The following is an 18,360-nucleotide window of genomic DNA, read 5'->3' as shown; positions in this document are numbered from 1 at the left end:
CTATCAATAAAATCAGTAATATGCCGCCTCACTCCTTCAAAAGAATCGGCATCGTCGGAGCCGGCAACATGGGCTCGATGATGAGCTTCGCCTTCACCGAGCTCGGGCTGGACGTCTCCATCTGGGACGTGAAGCGCGAAAATGTCGACGGGATCAAGAAATGGTACGACGAAGGGAAATTCAGCGGCAAGGGGAAAGTGGAAGGATTCTACGAGATCGATAAATTCACCAAGAGTCTGGAAGGTCAAGGGGAACGGAAACTATTTATCTTCTCTATCACCCATGGCGATCCTGCAGACTCCGTCTTGGATATGATTCAGAATGATCTGAAAAAGGGAGATATTATCCTCGACGGTGGAAATGAGAACTATCGACGAACTGAGCAGCGACAGCAACGATGCAAGGAACTCGGCGTCAGTTGGATCGGCATGGGTGTCTCGGGCGGGTATCAATCGGCCCGCCATGGCCCGAGTTTATCGCCTGGGGGTGATCCGGAAGCGATTGAGCTTGTCTTGCCGTTGTTGGAGCAGTATGCTGCCAAGGATGAAAAGACCGGCAAGCCTTGTGTGACGAATGTGGGACCTGCTGGTTCGGGTCATTTCGTCAAGATGGTCCATAATGGTATCGAAGGGGGGATGTTGTCTACCACGGCGGAGGCGTGGGCTTTGCTTCATTGGGGATTGGGGTTGGAGTATCAGGAGATCTCTGATATATTTGAAGACTGGAATACGAAAGGAGAGTTGCGGAAGAACTTTCTGCTCGACATCGGTGTGCAAATCCTGCGCACGAAGAAGACTCCCCAGGGCGACTACCAAGGCGAAGGCGCCAGTCAAAACGGCGGTTACGTGCTGGATGACGTGCTCGACAAAGTGGTACAGGACGACGATGACACCGAAGGAACGCCCTACTGGTCGGTTATGGAGACTGCCAACCGACATGTGGCCGGTCCTACGCTTGCTACGGCGCACTATATGCGCATCGCGAGTGGAAACCGTGCCGAAAGACTGGAGGTTGCGAAGAAGCTCAACATCCCTGGTCCCAAGGCCATCGACACCAAAGACCGCAAAGACTTCATCGAGAAACTGCGTCGCGCCGTCTACTGCTCCTTCTTGGCTTCATTCTGCCAGGGACTGGAGTTGATCGCGCGCGCATCCAAGGATGAGGGATGGAACGTCGATCTCGGCAAGTGTATCCAGATCTGGCGTGGGGGATGCATCATTCAATCCGAAGCTATCGCAGATCTTCTGCAACCGCTCATGCGTCCGGACCTGACTAACATGAAGTTCCTGGATGAGGTCGCCCGGGAGCTGCACAAGCATTTTGATGCGCTGAAGGAGGTGGTGTTGGCGGCCACAGTGGCAGATCAGTACATTCCCGCGTTGTCTGCGACGTTAGAGTACCTGAAGTATGAAGGAGGGACGATGCTCCCCACGAAGTTCATGGAGGCGCAGATGGATTTGTTTGGCGCCCATGCCTACTACAAACCGGGCGTGCCTGGAGAGGATCCGGGGCCGGTGAAGAAGGGACCTCACCACTACGAGTGGCGTCCAGCCTAATGCAGAGATGTAATCGTTGTATAGGGAAGAAGATAATGTTGTAATGAGACACATTCAATGACATGTCATGATACTTCCACAATATATAGACCCGCGGGTTTCTGAGTCCTCTTTTTGTATCCGTAACATCGGTCAGATGCAGACTGTAGATGGTTTGTGATAAGTCCTATATCCTAGAGTTATGTAACAGAAAGTACTGTAGCACGTGAAGAATAGAAGTTTTGGAGCGACAGGAGTAAAGCCAGTCAAGTAAAAGAGATAGTCGACGAATGGTGCCTGAGGAAGCGGCACGTGGGGCGCCATAAAAGATTGCCGCCTCAGGCGGAAACGGATTACCCGATTGGGTGATGACCCCGCCATGGAAGATTTGCGATTGTCTCCAACTTCAAATCACTCCGTCTCCTCCCCTCCTTCTCTCCTCTTATTGTATGCCCTTGCTTGCCCTGCGCCGTCTCTTGTCCACTCTTCCATCCCGCCCCCTCAGGAGAATCGAGTCCGCAAAGCAACTCGCCCAAAGAATGGCCGCCCTTCCCTCCACCTACGACGGTAAGTCCGATCCCCGCCCGGCGCATCGTGCTCCTCACAAATCCATACTGATCGCTCTTACTCTACATAGAGCCCGTCCGTATCGCCGTTATTGGCGGTACTGGTCTGCGTGAGCTCCCCGGCTTCACCCAGGTTGCGTCGTTGAACATCTCGACTCCTTGGGGCACCCCCTCTTCCCCCATCACCATCCTGCACCACAAGTGCTCCCACAACAACCAGACGGTCGCCATCGCCTTCCTGAGCCGTCACGGTCTGCACCACCAGATCGCTCCCCACGAGGTTCCCGCCCGCGCTAACATCGCCGCTCTGCGCTCCATCGGTGTCCGCACCATCATCGCCTTCTCCGCCGTCGGTAGCTTGCAGGAGGAGATCAAGCCCCGCGATTTCGTTGTTCCCGACCAGGTCATCGACCGCACCAAGGGTATCCGTCCGTTCACCTTCTTCGAGGGCGGCGTTGTCGCTCACGTTCCTTTCGGTGACCCCTTCGATGAGGGTGTCGCCAAGGTCGTCCGGGCCTGTGGACACAGCTTGGAGGGTGAGGGTGTTGTCCTGCACGACCGCGGTACCCTGATCTGCATGGGTATGTGATAATTGTCTAATGGAATAAGGGTCGCATTTACTGATTACCAAATAGAGGGACCTCAGTTCTCCACCCGCGCTGAGAGCAAGCTGTACCGCTCCTGGGGTGGCAGCGTCATCAACATGTCCTGCCTGCCCGAGGCCAAGCTGGCCCGCGAGGCCGAGATCGCCTACCAGATGATTTGCATGTCCACTGACTACGACTGCTGGCACGAGTCGACCGCCGATGTGACCGTGGAGATGGTCATGGGCAACATGAAGGCCAACGCCGTCAACGCCAAGCGCTTCGTGACTGCTGTGCTCGACGAGCTGGCCGCTGAACAGAACTCTCAGCTGGTGCAGGCCAAGCACATCGAGGGATCCGTCAAGTTCGGCATGAGCACTGCCCAGCCCAACTGGAGCCCCGAGGCTCGCGAGCGGATGAACTGGCTGTTCCCTGGCTACTTCAACTAGGGCCACCGATGACCGGCGGGCTGGCATACGAGTGGATATCTATGAATAGATAGATTATGGTCATCATGACTTACGAAATGCATGATGCGAGGCATATAGAAGATACAAAGAATACAATACCATGTCACGAAGAAGTATAGATTTCGTATTGTGTAATGATGGTCGACTGCGTAATGACTGAAGTGTGCTCTTATTCACTGGCAAGTCATTCACTAGATCACCGACAACTCGCTAAGTCCGGCGCCTCTCCTGCATTTTAGTTCAGTGTTCTGCTCGCCCCGGCGATCTTGATGTTTACCTGCATCTTCATCATCCCATACTCACACGGTGGCACCAGAGTCCGGATCACCATGGATCTGAACTATACGACCATCGACGCCCGCGGGGACATGCTCCTTGTGGTCGAAACGGATGGTGAGCAGATGTATACGCGCCTGACACGATTCAGTGAGTGCACATCATTCAGCCGTCACTACCGGTGCTCTTAATCTCTACACGTGCATGTCCATGCTAACATCCACATTTCACTGTTTAGATCCCACCCACCGCACAACCCGGTCCGTTCCAACCTACTTTCAGGGAATTGTCGACACCATCAGCAAATTCCCACGCCGGAGCAGTGCTCCAGCTCCACCAGAACATGAACTAATTGGCTCCAACCCTGGACAGCAAGCCACCAACAGTGTCTCTCAGAACCGCACCGTGCAGGCCAGAATCAGAGTATCTTCGGATCAACTCGCCCATACCTGCCCTTACTTCCAAGTGAAGATCAACAGTGAGGACAAGATCAAGGAAGCCGATGCTCTGCCTTCTCGATTCAATAATCTCGGTGCTTTGCTCGTCTTGCTTAATGCCGTTCACGGTCGCGCCCCAAATGTCCCACGCCACGTTACCCCAGACACCCTGTGCATGATTGCTCTCCTGACTGAGCACTTCGGATGTTACAATAACATGATGGCTTACAGTGAAATTTGGGTCATAAATATGTCTGATTCGATTCCTAAGGCATATGACAATGATGTGGTCAAGTGGATTTATATCGCCTGGGTGTTCCGTCATCGTAGTCTCTTTTGGCACATCACTCGCGTCGCTATTCGAGGAAGTACCGGCGAGATCTTGAAACAAGGACTGCCGATTCCTGATCTGTTGCTGGGTGCGTATCATTCTATCTTTCTTTACTTCAATGATTGCAATTGTGAGACACTGACCTATGACACGGACAGAGCACATTGATAGTCTTCGCCAGAAGCACGTCGACGCCCTCGTCATCTCGCTCTACCAGCGCATGGAATCTATCCTCGAGGAAGGCGGCTGCTGTGCGGCCTGCGACGCGATGGTCGTTGGACAGCTGATGACAGAGATGAAGCCCAAGGATCTTTTCCCGCCACCCGAGGCCCCGTATGAGGGATGGAGCATCGATTATCTACTGCGAATTCTTTCGGATGTGGCCGAGCCTCAATGCACCCGCCTGTTTCATAAAGACTTGGGTTGTCGGCGGGGCCCCTGTGCATTGTTCCCGGAGACTAGTGATCTCATGAAGCAGGTTGATGTGGAAGCGACCGGCCTGGACTACGACTGGGTGGTTAGCGGCCTTTGACGAGCGCTGCTTTGGTTTAGGCTCATGATTGGGCATTAACATGGAGTTTTCATTTTTCTTTTATGGCATATTGCTGCTGGTTGGTTTCACGACGGAGTTGGGTGCATGGATAGGCCAGGCGTTGATAGAAACGGCGAATAGTTCTTGCTGGTTGGTAGTTAATTGAATATCAGTGGCTCCTTTTTCCTTTTGAATCGAAACATGGATGGCTGTCTGCCACTGCCCCTGAAGATCCCAACGGACCGTAACTCTCCATTCACAATGCTCTCATGAAGATAGTGGACGATGATCATCTCCCAAACGGCGCAAGCGAAGTCATGCATATGTCTAACAATAGCCTCGGCTGATCGTCACACGCCAGCTGCAACCTGCAACATCCCCCGTGCAACCAACTTGCAGCAATCCTGCAGATTCCCCGCGCTGTCATAGCCCTGTTTCTCCTTCGGCTAATGTGTATCCAGGATGATCCTTTCCCTGGCTCGGCTGAATGAAGGCAATAATGAACCGTTCCTCATCATCTGCTCCGCCCCCAAACACGGATCTTCCCTCCGACATTCCATCCCCGGGTTGGCCCTCCTCGCCATCCCCGCTGATCACTTGCTCTTTTTACCCCAGTCCCTGCGTTTTCCCGTCCCAATGCCTCTATCTTGTTTGCGACCGAGCAGTACTATGCTTCCTTGGCACGCGCACATGGCGTCGCTATTACACCCCTTGGCCTTGCTGTCATTGGGCCTGACCCAATCGTGCTGTGGCATGACCACGATTTTGTATTTATCCAGCTGGGACCCCATGATCCACGGCAGGTAGACCCGGTCTAGTCTGGAACCTTGTAGGCAGAAAGGAACTGAGCTCGTCGGCGTATATCTCCTGCCTGGTATCCGCACTGACGTCTCCGGGTACGTCCCAGCCCTTGAACGTCTCCGTCGTCGCATGCATAGTCAACCATGGGCGCGAATTCACCTCTATATCTAGCCTTGTTGGCAGGTATTATACCCTGGTCGACTGCCTCCTCTGCTCCCCTACAATCTCGAGACGATGGCGCCTTCTCACCCCCCTACTACCCAGCCCCCAACGGCGGTTGGCTTTCCGACTGGGCCAGTGCGTACGAAAAGGCGCAAAAGGTCGTGAGCAACATGACTCTGGCAGAGAAGGTGAATCTGACTACCGGAACCGGCATGTTCATGGGCCCTTGTGCGGGCCAAACAGGAAGCGCGCTTCGATTCGGTATCCCGAATCTCTGTCTTCATGACTCCCCGCTGGGAATCCGCAACTCGGACCATAACACGGCTTTTCCTCCTGGCGTTACGGTGGGCGCGACATTCGATAAAGAGCTTATGTACCAGCGCGGCGTCGAGCTCGGAGAAGAGGCTCGTGGCAAGGGTGTTAATGTACTCTTGGGCCCTGTTGTCGGTCCGACATTTCGCAAGCCGAGAGGCGGCCGTAACTGGGAGGGATTTGGCGCGGATCCAAGTCTTCAGGCTATCGGCGGTGCCCTGACCATTCAGGGCATGCAGAGTACGGGAGCGATCGCGAGTCTTAAACATTTCATTGGAAATGAGCAGGAGATGCATCGCATGAGTAGTGTTATCACGCAGGGGTATTCTTCGAATATTGATGATCGGACACTCCATGAACTGTATCTGTGGCCGTTTGCGGAGGGTGTTCGTGCTGGGACGGGCTCGGTGATGATGGCGTATAATGATGTAGGTGTACTGTTTTCCGAGTCGATGGTCGCCTCGCTAATCTGTCTTTTAGGTCAACCGTTCCGCTTGTAGTCAAAATAGTATGCTCATCAATGGCATCCTCAAAGATGAGCTCGGCTTCCAGGGCTTCGTCGTGACGGACTGGCTCGCTCAGCTCGGCGGTGTATCGTCCGCATTGGCTGGTTTGGATATGAGTATGCCGGGAGACGGTAGCATTCCACTGCTTGGTGATAGTTATTGGGGTTCGGAGCTCTCTCGGTCTATTCTCAACGGTACCGTTCCAGTCGAACGTCTCAATGACATGGTGAGTACCATCACTTCTCCTACAGAGACATTTCTCACACTTCCAGGTCACGCGCATCGTTGCGACCTGGTATAAAATGGGCCAGGACGAGGACTATCCTCTCCCCAACTTCTCCAGTAACACCCTCGACGAGACTGGCCCACTTTATCCCGGTGCCCTCTTCTCCCCCAGCGGCGTAGTCAACCAATATGTAAACGTTCAAGGAAACCACAACATCACCGCTCATGCCATCGCTCGCGACGCCATCACCCTTCTCAAGAACGAGAATAACACGCTGCCTCTCTCAACCACCGATTCCCTCAAGATCTTCGGCACCGACGCCGGCCCCAACTCCAACGGGCTCAACTCCTGCACCGACCAGGGCTGCGACAACGGGGTCCTGACCATGGGCTGGGGCAGCGGCACATCTCGTCTCCCATACCTCGTAACCCCCCAACAAGCCATCGCCAACCTGTCTTCCTCCGCAGAATTCTACATCACAGACTCCTTCCCCTCCAACCTCAAACCCAACGCCTCCGAAATCGCCCTCGTCTTCATCAACGCCGATTCCGGCGAAAACTACATCACCGTCGAAAACAACCCGGGCGACCGCACCAGTGCCGACCTCTACGCCTGGCACAACGGCGACGACCTCGTCAAAGCCGCCGCGGACGTCTTCTCCACCGTCATCGTAATTGTCCACACCGTCGGCCCCATCCTGCTCGAGAATTGGATTGACCTCGACCCCGTCAAAGCCGTGCTCATCGCCCACCTCCCCGGCCAAGAAGCCGGCTACTCCCTAACCGACATCCTCTTCGGCTCATCCTCTCCCAGCGGCCATCTCCCCTACACCATCCCCTACAAGGAATCCGACTACCCCTCCAGCGTCGGCCTCCTCGACCAAGCCTTCGGACAAATCCAAGACGACTTCACCGAAGGTCTCTATATCGACTACCGCCACTTCCTCAAAGCCAACATCACCCCCCGCTACCCTTTCGGCCACGGCCTCTCCTACACCACCTTCACCTACTCCACTCCCTCCCTCACAACCGTCACTGAGCTAGATACAGCCTACCCCCCAGCCCGCCCATCCAAAGGCCCAACTCCATCTTACTCCACCGCCATCCCCAACCCCTCCGAAGTCGCCTGGCCCTCCTCCTTCTCTCGCATCTGGCGCTACCTGTACCCCTACCTCGACAACCCACAATCCGTCTCGAACTCCTCCTCATCCTCATACCCCTACCCATCCGGCTACTCCACCACTCCGAAACCCGCACCCCGAGCTGGAGGCGGTGCCGGCGGCAATCCCGCTCTTTGGGACGTTGCCTTCGCGGTGGAAGTCACTATCACGAACAGTGGGAACTATAGTGGTCGTGCTGTAGCGCAGTTATATGTAGAGTTACCGACAGATATATTGGGGGTCGATGCGCCGTCAAGGCAGCTGAGACAGTTCGAGAAGACGGGTATTTTGAAGCCCGGGGAGAGTGAGACGGTGGTGATGAATGTTACCAGGAAGGATGTGAGTATTTGGGATGTTGGGGTGCAGGATTGGAGGGTTCCGGTTGGTGGAGAGGGGGTGAGGTTCCGGGTTGGAGAGAGTTTGGGGGATTTGAGGGGGAGTTGTTTGGTGGGGGGTGGGTGTGAGGGGGTGTAAGCGGGTGCAGTGTTTAATTTGTGTCATTGAAGTAGGATCTTTGGTGTGATGTTCTTAAATCGCATTCGCAAAATAGTCCATGAGCTTAAAAGTGTTCAACTTCATGGCGATTGGATACGGTTGCGTATGTCCGCTATTTATTAGTATTATAGTAGCCACTAGGGTTGATTGGTCCGGAGACAACTTACTGGAAGCCAACACGAGGGACGCCCCATCCATGGCACTGATTCGTATGTTTAACCTTAATCAAGATTACCATATGCCGAAAATTCGTGTTCAAGGTCAGAATTAAATCTACGAAATTGCGGGGTAATAATGAAAGTCGATCTAACGACGCTCATTAGCTCGTGTTCAGGGTTGAGCACCATGGTAGGGATGAAGCATGCCCCTCTTAACAGCTTGCATGCGGCTGTAGTCTCCGCTAAGCCAGATACACCCTTTGAGAAAATCGATAAACAAGACTTTATAGTTAAAGCTTTACAAGATAAGCTTTGTGACCTCGCAGTCTAGCAGGGCAATATCCGTTAACGTCGAAGCCTTGCCAGGGAACCCGAAAGTATATAACGCGGCTACTCCGGATAAATATACTATTTGAATAACCGCAACACTACTAGCATAACACTGAGATCACTCAGGTGACTAGAGAGCCTGCAAGTATTGATTTCTCAATCTCCCTCAAACCTTCACTTTAAACCTTCCTCCATCCAACCTCACTTGCTCTGCCTTGGAATAACTAAACCCTTAAGCACCTTTACCCCCCTCTTCCCCCCCCTCATCCCTCATTCCCATTCCTCGTAACAGAAAGTAAAGACGAGTCAAATATCCTCAGCATCAAAGGTCACCCGCAAATGGGCAGTAGTCCAACCATGCCAACCATGTCTGCCGGTATCAGAACCATCGGGACCAAAGGTGAGTTCCTCGTGCGACGGATTCTCGTAAAGCTTGCCATGCTCTTTGACTTTTCGGATTCTGCCTTCGTAGTTGATGTAGGCCGTGCGAGGGTCTTCAGCGACTTCATTAGCAAGTTTGTCTTTGACTTGCACGGTAAGGCGGTTCTTGAGATCGCCATGGACGGATGACGGCCGCTGTGGTCGCCGTAGAGGTCTGTGGAGAAGGTTTTGGACATAGTGTTGGTTCTTTTGTTGTAACAGTAGTATGAGTCGAGGGTGGGGACGTTTGAAGATGGATCGTTGAGGGGGAGGGGACTGGGGTAGTAGATGGCATTTATATATCAAGAAGGCTTCTTTCATATGGATTACCCTGTATGACGTGAGGAGGGTTGGAAACTCAAACAAGTCTACCCCGGGTTTATGAAGTAGCAAGAATTAGCATGGAGAATAACATCGATCAGAGGAATAGTGGAAGCATTATACGGTTATTTCATACATTGATGGCGACCGCCTCTCTGCTGCATATGAAGCAAGCTAGGTCAGTGATTCCTGCAGTTTAGACGCCCATAATGTCAGTGCGTTGATACGCGTTTGCGATATTATAGGGTTTCAAGTATCCAATCATCCCCACACGATAATATATTTGACAAGTAGATCAAGATATAAGGGTAGTATTGTGTTTTGTTTACATTTGGCAAGCACAAGCCATCGTTTATTTAGGACATGTCTCTGACCTGTTGTATGAACTACTTCACTACTCAGGTGTCTAGGCCGTCATAAGCTACGCCTCCAAAGATGAGACTATTCCGTGTTAGGGTGTGGTAAGATGGAATCGCAGGATTAGGCCACCCACATTGGATCCGAGCGGCATCGGACACCATCGGGCGAGGCTCTCCTTCCAAATGTGACTGTCAGCCTGCATGCACTGCCTCACCCCTCCTCACATTTATTATGTGCCACGCTCATTCCTCCCCGCCTGTCTCTCAACAAATGTGACACAACGTTTCTACTTGCTGTGGTTGTGACACAGTGAGCTTAATTTTGATGGTGAGCGCTCGAGAGTACGAGTTTCGCAATGACCATCTCTGCAAACCCAACGCCCTCACTCTGGGCCATCGCATTATCCTCTCTCTCAGAAAAGGACCGGCGGATTCTAAAGACCCCAAGTCCATCATCGCCGCATACTAAACAGATCTTGACCGAAATACTGGCAGCTCTCGAGACCCAACGCGACCGGTGTAAAAGAGACAAATGGACCACTATCAGCATCGGGGGCAAAGAGCTCGTCATTCGAGATGTATGCGCCAAAATTGCTGCCCACGTCAAGAAATTTATGCAGGTGGTGGACGCGGCTGTCCAATATGATCCTGTCCATGCCGCACTGCCATGGGCGGGTGTGCGCTTACTGCTGCAGTTAACTTTCACTGCATTCGAGACCTTTGGTGCCATCGTCGAGGGCCTCGAAAAAGCAACCCGACTGATAGCCCGATGTGGGATTATTGAAGCCCTGGTCATCCGGCATAGTAGTGGAACGACTGGTGCGACAGTGGGGTTAGAAGAGGAACTGGTGAAGCTGTATTCGGCGGTCCTGGGATTCCTTTGCAAGGCTAAGAAACACTATGATGGGTCTCGCATGAGTAGGTGGATTCATTCCGTGAGGTAGATCCCAGGTCTCGTCTGTTGACAATACAATTATAGAACGTGTGTTGAACCTGACTTCCCGGCAGTCTCTCCAAGAGTCGGTCAAAGAAATGGAGGCTGCGGAGCAGAAGGTACTAGTTATGAAGGGTCTAGTTGACAGCGAAAGTGAGTCCTTACAAGATGACCTCGCATCAACCTGCTAACTCTTCTTCAGGGATCCAAAACATCGATCATAGCATTTCGACAATGCTCTTTACTGTGCCCTCTGTCGCGAACGGGGTCGACAATATGCAGACGCGACTGGATGAAGCACTGGCTGACCTCGATAAACCTATGATTAGGATTGCGGATGAGATGTCTGATTTGCATATTGCGCTCAAAGGTACCATGGCTACGAAACCATATGATTTACCGGAATTGACGCCAAGCAGAGAACGAGAGGAGCGAGCTCCTACAGTGGCTTTCTACTATCTCCGTACAACAGCACTACAGGGAAACATTGGCATCTGTTCTCCCGGGTTCCGGGGAGTGGCTTTTAAAGCAGCCATGCTTCTTGAATTGGAAGGATTCGAGTAGTTCTGAATCTTTCTGGCTTCATGGAATCCGTAAGTCCCACCCAAGCATACATTGTATATTTACAGTTATAAGCTGACAGAGAGTAAAGCGGGTTGTGGGAAAACCAAGTTGGCGTAAGCTTCCAATGCAGTGAGAATAATCATGCCTACTGATGTCTTATGATCTCAGCGCGATTGTAGTCAAATATCTACACCGGCAGAGCAGTGGTATATCCAAACCAGCACCGATTGCTCATTTCTTCTGTTCGCGAAGCCCCGCAGAGCCGGAACGCAGCGACGCACGTGAAATACTTCGATCTTTGCTCAAGCAGGTCTCGCTGATCGAAGGCGAAAGGACAATAAGGCTCCCATCAGTCGAAGCCTATCAAGTACGGCGAGCAGAAGCAAGCCACACTGGAGAAAAGCCGGCACCACTAACAGTCGAAGAATGCGTTGAGCTGATATGCGAGATTGGCCGAGGAACGCCGCTTACTATTGTCATAGATGCACTGGATGAGTGCAGCTCTCAGCAACGTGGCATTATTATTGAAGCTCTCAAAGAAATTCGACGACAGTGTCGAGATATTGTTAAGATATTTGTGTCTAGTCGCCATGAAACGGACATAGCAGCTCACTTTGAGGGAGGAGAGATCTTTGAGATCACACCTACCGTTACTGAAGAAGATATAAGCCAATTTATTCGGGCCGAAGTCCATTCCTTTATAAACAAATGGTCGAAATTGCACGAAGAGCCTATACCGTTGTTGCAGCGGCTCGAGGAAGAGATTATAGACAAGCTCGTGGCAGGTGCACAAGGAATGTGAGAAGAGCTAGATTGCCATCGTCATAACAGCGCTTTGATGCTAATTATGACAGGTTTCTCTGGGTGAGGCTCCAGCTCGAAAGTATCAGTGACACTGATCGAATCAAAGATGTTGAGAGTATCCGTCGAGCAATAACATCTTTCCCCCCAACCTTGAATAAATCCTACGAAGTCATCTACGAACGGATCCAAGGCTTAGGTAAAGGTCCGAGGACGGTCGCACTGCAAAGCCTTCGGTGGCTGTTATGCGCAAAACGAAAACTTTCCGTCTCTGAATTTATTGCGGCTGTCAGCAAGTCCCCTATGGGCTCTACATCAGTGTCAGCGGGATCCATCATAGATTACTGCTGCAATCTGATTGTCATCGACCATGTGGCAGACACATTCCGCTTTGCCCATATCACGGTCCGAGAGTAAGATTCTGGACTAGACGAGTGGAACAGATATTGTGCTGACAGCTTATACACAGGTTCCTCGAATCATTGTTCGATAACTCTATCGTTGAAGCTGACTCAATAATAGCCCAGAGGTGCTTAGGCACTTACCTTTGGGGCGACTTCAGCGAGGACGGCCTTTTAGAATATGCAACCCAGTACTGGCCCGCCCACGTGGAGAAGCTCAGCGGATCATCCCAAAGACTTGGGATTCAGAATCTCATCATCGAATTTCTCACTGAAGAAGAGCACTTCGAAGACTGGATTGAATGTCTTGATGAACGTCCAGTCGAGCAGGATTATAAATGGAGTGGCGCGCTCGGGAGGAAGCTTGAAGCGTGCCTGGCTTCGCCACCGTCAACTCTGTTCACAGTTTGCTGTTTTGGCCTTTCCGAAGTTCTAGAGTGTCCAGAGGTCATCGAGATGATTGATGTGAACCAGACCAATATACATGGAACTTCAGGCGTGTATCTGGCTGCTCGCTGGGGCTACACTGAAGTAGTCCGGAAACTACTTCAACTGGGCGCTGATGCCAACGGACCCGGTTATCAATATGGAAGTCCACTCCAAGCAGCGTCATTTGGTGGCCATAAAGACATTGTCAAAATTCTGCTTGACCGCGGTGTCACTGCCCCTCCGACTGAGCAAGGCGAGTACTCAAGTCCACTCCAAGCAGCTCTAGCAAGTGGCCATGATGATATTGCCGAGATCCTGATTGACAGTGGTCTCCATCTTGCCACACAAAACCAGTTCACTGATGCGCTAGAAACCGCCAGCTTCAAAGGATCTACTGAGATAGTAAAGCAACTTTTAGCCGGCAAGGCTGGCAGCTTCACCCCTGATATTCGCCCTGACCCTCTCCAGGTTGCCCTCTTCGGTGGCAAAGCAAGGCAAGCAAAGCGGTTGCTACAGAGCTGCACTGATGTCAATGAAGAAAAAGGCTACTTCGTGAATGCCCTCGCTGCCGCCATCGCTGGTCGTAAACTTGCCCTCGTGCAGTTGGTTGTTGACGCCGGAGCAGATCTTAACGCTCGCGGACGTTTTGGCTTCCCGTTGCGGGCGGCCACGATAGCTAATCAGCCTGATATTGCGAGATACTTCCTGGATAGAGGAATTGACCCCAATCTCAGAGATGAAGAGTTAGGTGACCCACTTCAAGCTGCCGCCTCTTGTGGGAACCTAGACATGATGCTTTTGCTTCTGTCCCACAATGCATCTGTAGATGGTTGTGGAGGGCACTTCAGCAATGCACTGCAAGCTGCCTGCTTCAATGGTCATGAGCAGGCCGTTCGACTTCTAATCGATCATCGTGCTTCATTGAATCACAAGGGCCGGTATCGAGACGCATTGCAAGCTGCCGTGTACGGTGGCCATGAAAGGATTGTCGAGATCCTTCTCGTAGCTGGTGCTAGGCTCAACCCAGGACGACGTGGTAGGGTATATCCATGCGCCCTCCAGGACTGGACGGAGAGAATTGCGTTACCAGGCACAAGAAGAGGGTGTGGGGAGCTGGACATTCCTAAGGATCTAGGTCCACTAGAGGTCGCTGCTAGACGAGGCGACGTCAAACTAGTCGAACTGCTCCTAGCTAAAGGGGCAACTATCGACGCTCGTGACGCGAATCGTCGAGACAATGAGTATAACAAAGGGTGTGCGTACACCGCGCTACAGATTGCGGCTTTTTGGGGACATCTCGCAGTGGTGGAGTGTCTTTTGGATCGTGGAGCCGATATTGATGCGGTACGACAGACACTTGGAACTCCATTGCAGGCGGCTTTGGAAGGGGGTCACTTCGATATTGCAGATGTGCTCTTGTCCAGGGGTGCAAGAATAGATAGTCATTGGGCCATGTTTGGATCCTGCTTACAGGTCTTTTCCGAGCGAGGGCATATTGAGACAGTCAGGTTTTTACTGGGGCGCGGAGCGAATATTGAAGATCGTGGAGGCGAGAACGGAAATGCACTCCAGGTAGCTTGCAACGCAGGACACATTGACATTGTGAAGTTGTTACTTGACAGCGGAGCCGATGTAAGGTCGCCTGGACGGAAAATAGGCAACGCTCTGCAAGCTGCATCAATGGCCGGACATCTTGACATAGTCAAGCTGCTAGTTCACAATGGTATAGGAGTGGACGAAGCAGATGGCATTCCTCAAACGGCGCTTTGCCTGGCTGCAGAGAAAGGGGACGAGGACATGATGAACTTTCTGCTCCAACAAGGAGCTAAAGTTGATGGCAATTCCGTTTTGTCGTCCGGTGAAAGACTCGGAGATCGAGACTCGGAATCAGGCGGCAAGGATGAGCTTGACGACGACGTTATTGCAATACCATTGCATCTTGCCTCCTTTCGTGGACAAGAGTCTGCCGTCGCAATTCTTCTCCGCAATGGAGCAACTGTTCATGCTAAAGGAAAGCTGCGGAAGAAGAGATCGGGCCCATCTGATGAATGCAAATTCAGCAGACTACATTGCACCCCTTTGTTCGCGGCATGCTTTTGGGGCCATGAGTCGATTGCGAGGCGACTATTTCTATGCGACCCGTGGGGATATGTTTCTCGTGACACATTCACGGTTGCCGTAGAGACGAGTCTTGCCCGTAAGAAGGAGTCCATTTCAACAATGTTGGTTCAAGAAGCATTTCATGCAGGATTCAAAGCGGAACAACTTGACGGTGTGTTCAAGTATGCTTGTGCAGGAGGATACGCTGCGGTTGTGACACAGATACTGGAGCATTGTAGTCTGGAACATTGGCCAGATGCAATGTTGGTAGCTACGAAGCATGGCAGGTCTGCCGTTGTCGAAGTTTTACTTCAACATGGGGCTAACATGAACTCCTGTGACGAACATGGCAATCTCTGTCTTGACATTGCAATCGAGATGGTCAGAAACCCTCGTTATACCTGGCTCAGTTTCGACCGTCACATCTTGCGGAGTTTCAACCCACCACATTGGATAGATGTAGTCCGGATCTTGCTTTGTGCAGGGGCAGACTCAAATGATTTGCCCAACAAGATCAGAGAAATCGTCCCCGACGTTGTACAAAGAGGGAGCCTTGATGCTTGGAAGGCATTGGACCAACATCAATATGAGGTGCTGAACGACCTTGAACTGTATCCGCAGTTCCTGAGTTGGGCATCGGAAACTGGCGACCTCAATAAGATCAATTATGTGGCTGACAAGTATGACCCTTCAACCGAGGATATTAAGTCTGCCATTTTTGCTGCGATCAAAAAAGTACGGAACAACGTATCCACTGTCGAGGCACTGATGAGACTCAAGACGCCACTATTCTTCGGCAAAGACGTCGATGGAGATGACGATAATGAGCCCTTAGTCATCGCGTCGAGAGAAGAATATACTGAGATTGTCTTTGTCTTGCTCCAGTACGCGACACACGGTTCTTCAACCGTTGAAGCAGCGTTAAAAGCCGCCATCGGACGCAAAAATGTCGCCTGCGCTCGACTAATACTTGACTCGCAATTCAACAATCCATCCGACCGAATAGATATATGCTCTCGCCTTATCAAATACTGTTTCCCCTTCAGCTCGAAACCTATTATCGAGTATTTGCTACAGCAAGGTGTATCCCCAAACACTAGGGACCCCGAAACGGGAGAAACGCTATTGTACATTGCCGCCATGAAGGAGGACAGCAAAGGAGCCGACGTTCTTATCTCACATGGTGCTGATGTTCATCCCATCGGAGGAGAGCATGGAACAGCGTTACATGCAGCAGCCGTCTCTGGGTCCTGGATAACAGTGCAGCTGTTGCTTTCTGCAGGTGCAGACATCAATGCTCAGGGTGGGAGTTATGGTACGCCACTTATAGCGGTGATGGCACAGAAGTGGAATGGAACTTGCTGGCTGGCTAGGTTCAAAAATCCCTGCAGATGGAAATGTCATCGCTGCGTTGCGAGAGTGCTCTTAGAGTGGGATGCGGATGTTGATGCCGAGGGCGGAGAGTTTGGGACGGCCTTACAGGCTGCGGAGAGGATTGGTAATGAGGAGGGCATAAAGATGCTCATGGGGGATAGTGAGGTGATTTTGGGAGATTATCTTGAGGCATTCATGTAGGCTAGTCACGTGCTGCGCTCAGGCCGCCTATATAAAGTGTCTCTTCGCGTTGCTTTGTTTTGCTTTCTTAGATAATTTAATTTACTTTTTTGCTTCGTGTTTGTTCTGTTTATTTGTTTATTTTGCTGCTTTTGTTGCTGTAGAGCGCTCCTCAAGAGATTATAATGCCCAGGCTGCTTACACGGACGATAGTGATTCGCAGGGTTCAGTTTGAGAATTTTTTTCAGAGTTATAGTTATTTTACCTCATATCTTTAGAACATGTCTATTTAGGTAGTTCGCCTGTGCTATACACCAGGTACTTGTTGGTAGCCACGGTAATGGTACTGGAGTTTATGATGGTCTTGTTATCAGTATGGGTATGTTAAGACCAAGAGACGTTGATTCGCAGCCAAAGGAACAACGAGGCGTGCTCTGCCATCAGGTGAAGGCACGCATCCATCCTGAATTATCAGACGACATCGGGGTTCATTTATAATACTTGCAATCACTGCACCATGAACTCTGACGATGTGCCTTTCCAGAGGAATTCCTGCGAGTGCGATTCCTAGTTACCCAGCCAAGTAATGGTAACGGACCTAGATAACAGGCAATATTGCCAGTTCCATTCCTTTCTGAGACCTCTACAAGCTACCTCCACTCTGATAATTACACCCGCCAAGAACCTATAAACTATGTGATTACCAACCCATGCTGTACAACGCTGCGTCGAATCGGCCGAAAGAAGCAGACATGCAGTTCCCTGTCCAAGTGAGGGGCCATGCGGGGAATCTGAATACATAAGGTCCCCTGCACACCCTATGTAAATCACAACTACAATAATCACACCTCCACAGCCAGCACTATCACAGACTACCAAATTTCTCTACTAGACGCCTCCGAGCAGCAGTCCCAGCAAAATGCCATTATATGAAATCGAGCACAGCATCCCCCTGGACAAGTCACAGCGCGATGAGCTTGCCCAGGCCATCACCCACATTCACACTCGCAAGTTTGCCACTCCTAGCTTGTTTGTGAACATTCGCTTCATAGATGCCAACAGCCAGCATAATTATGTGGCGGGCAAGGAGGTGAGTAATTAGCAGTTCTTCTTTACTAGAGAAGTAGGGTCACTTAACATCTCTACTTCAATGCAGCGTGCCATCAACCGCATCATGGCATATGTTCGGGCAGGCGGAACACGAACAACGGCCGATTTCGATGACCTTTCCCAGCGTGTCTCGGATGCTTGGGGTAAAGTCGTCAATAAGAACGGGGAGGATTCCAAGGAGAGACAACTGAATGCTGTGTTTGTCTTGGGCGCAATTACTACAGGCACAGAGAATGGGTTTCTGTTACCGCGGGTAAGAGAAACAATTGTTTGATCATGCACACTTTGGTTTTCGTGTGGAAAGCTGTGTGTGCTGGGGTTAGGCTAATCGGATGTTGATTACAGGCTGGGGAAGATGCTAGTTGGCTCAAGGCTAATGCTCCGAAGTTCGAGGAGTTAGCGAAGCAAGGGGATGGTGATTTTTCTGAATTGGTTGAGGATCTGCGGAGTAGAGATGATCTAGCTGTTTGAGTGCAAAGGAACACGC

At 51.4% G+C, this 18,360-nt stretch overlaps 6 protein-coding genes across 6 annotated transcripts; all 6 read left to right on the top strand.

Moving 5' to 3' along the window:
- Window positions 1–20: 20 nt before the first annotated feature.
- On the top strand, window positions 21–1,556 carry AtWU_06878 (6-phosphogluconate dehydrogenase, decarboxylating; the record flags this gene model as incomplete). The annotated part of the gene is made up of 1 exon (XM_035501987.1): window positions 21–1,556. One exon carries the CDS (start codon window positions 21–23, stop codon window positions 1,554–1,556), a length of 1,536 nt encoding a protein of 511 aa, XP_035357880.1.
- A 518-nt stretch (window positions 1,557–2,074) lies between these two features.
- Window positions 2,075–3,134, top strand: AtWU_06877 (S-methyl-5-thioadenosine phosphorylase; the record flags this gene model as incomplete). The annotated part of the gene is made up of 3 exons (XM_035501986.1): window positions 2,075–2,102; window positions 2,173–2,682; window positions 2,737–3,134. The coding sequence occupies 3 exons, from the start codon at window positions 2,075–2,077 to the stop codon at window positions 3,132–3,134; spliced, it is 936 nt and encodes a 311-aa protein (XP_035357879.1).
- A 350-nt stretch (window positions 3,135–3,484) lies between these two features.
- On the top strand, window positions 3,485–4,731 carry AtWU_06876 (beta glucosidase; the record flags this gene model as incomplete). The annotated part of the gene is made up of 3 exons (XM_035501985.1): window positions 3,485–3,581; window positions 3,670–4,287; window positions 4,358–4,731. The coding sequence occupies 3 exons, from the start codon at window positions 3,485–3,487 to the stop codon at window positions 4,729–4,731; spliced, it is 1,089 nt and encodes a 362-aa protein (XP_035357878.1).
- Window positions 4,732–5,675: 944 nt separating this feature from the next.
- Window positions 5,676–8,371, top strand: AtWU_06875 (beta-glucosidase; the record flags this gene model as incomplete). Its single annotated transcript, XM_035501984.1, has 3 exons — window positions 5,676–6,434; window positions 6,487–6,738; window positions 6,785–8,371. 3 exons carry the CDS (start codon window positions 5,676–5,678, stop codon window positions 8,369–8,371), a joined length of 2,598 nt encoding a protein of 865 aa, XP_035357877.1.
- Window positions 8,372–10,336: 1,965 nt separating this feature from the next.
- AtWU_06874 (ankyrin repeat-containing domain protein) lies at window positions 10,337–16,784 on the top strand (the record flags this gene model as incomplete). Its single annotated transcript, XM_035501983.1, has 8 exons — window positions 10,337–10,898; window positions 10,960–11,067; window positions 11,117–11,284; window positions 11,334–11,507; window positions 11,567–11,591; window positions 11,647–12,276; window positions 12,333–12,692; window positions 12,749–16,784. The coding sequence occupies 8 exons, from the start codon at window positions 10,337–10,339 to the stop codon at window positions 16,782–16,784; spliced, it is 6,063 nt and encodes a 2,020-aa protein (XP_035357876.1).
- An 898-nt stretch (window positions 16,785–17,682) lies between these two features.
- Window positions 17,683–18,344, top strand: AtWU_06873 (RING/Ubox like zinc-binding domain family protein; the record flags this gene model as incomplete). The annotated part of the gene is made up of 3 exons (XM_035501982.1): window positions 17,683–17,853; window positions 17,920–18,126; window positions 18,219–18,344. 3 exons carry the CDS (start codon window positions 17,683–17,685, stop codon window positions 18,342–18,344), a joined length of 504 nt encoding a protein of 167 aa, XP_035357875.1.
- Between the last annotated feature and the right edge of the window lie 16 nt (window positions 18,345–18,360).

This window comes from Aspergillus tubingensis (assembly GCF_013340325.1).
Source record: "Aspergillus tubingensis WU-2223L DNA, scaffold_8, whole genome shotgun sequence".
Lineage (NCBI taxonomy): Eukaryota > Fungi > Ascomycota > Eurotiomycetes > Eurotiales > Aspergillaceae > Aspergillus > Aspergillus tubingensis.
This window is presented reverse-complemented; position numbering and strand designations above follow the sequence as displayed.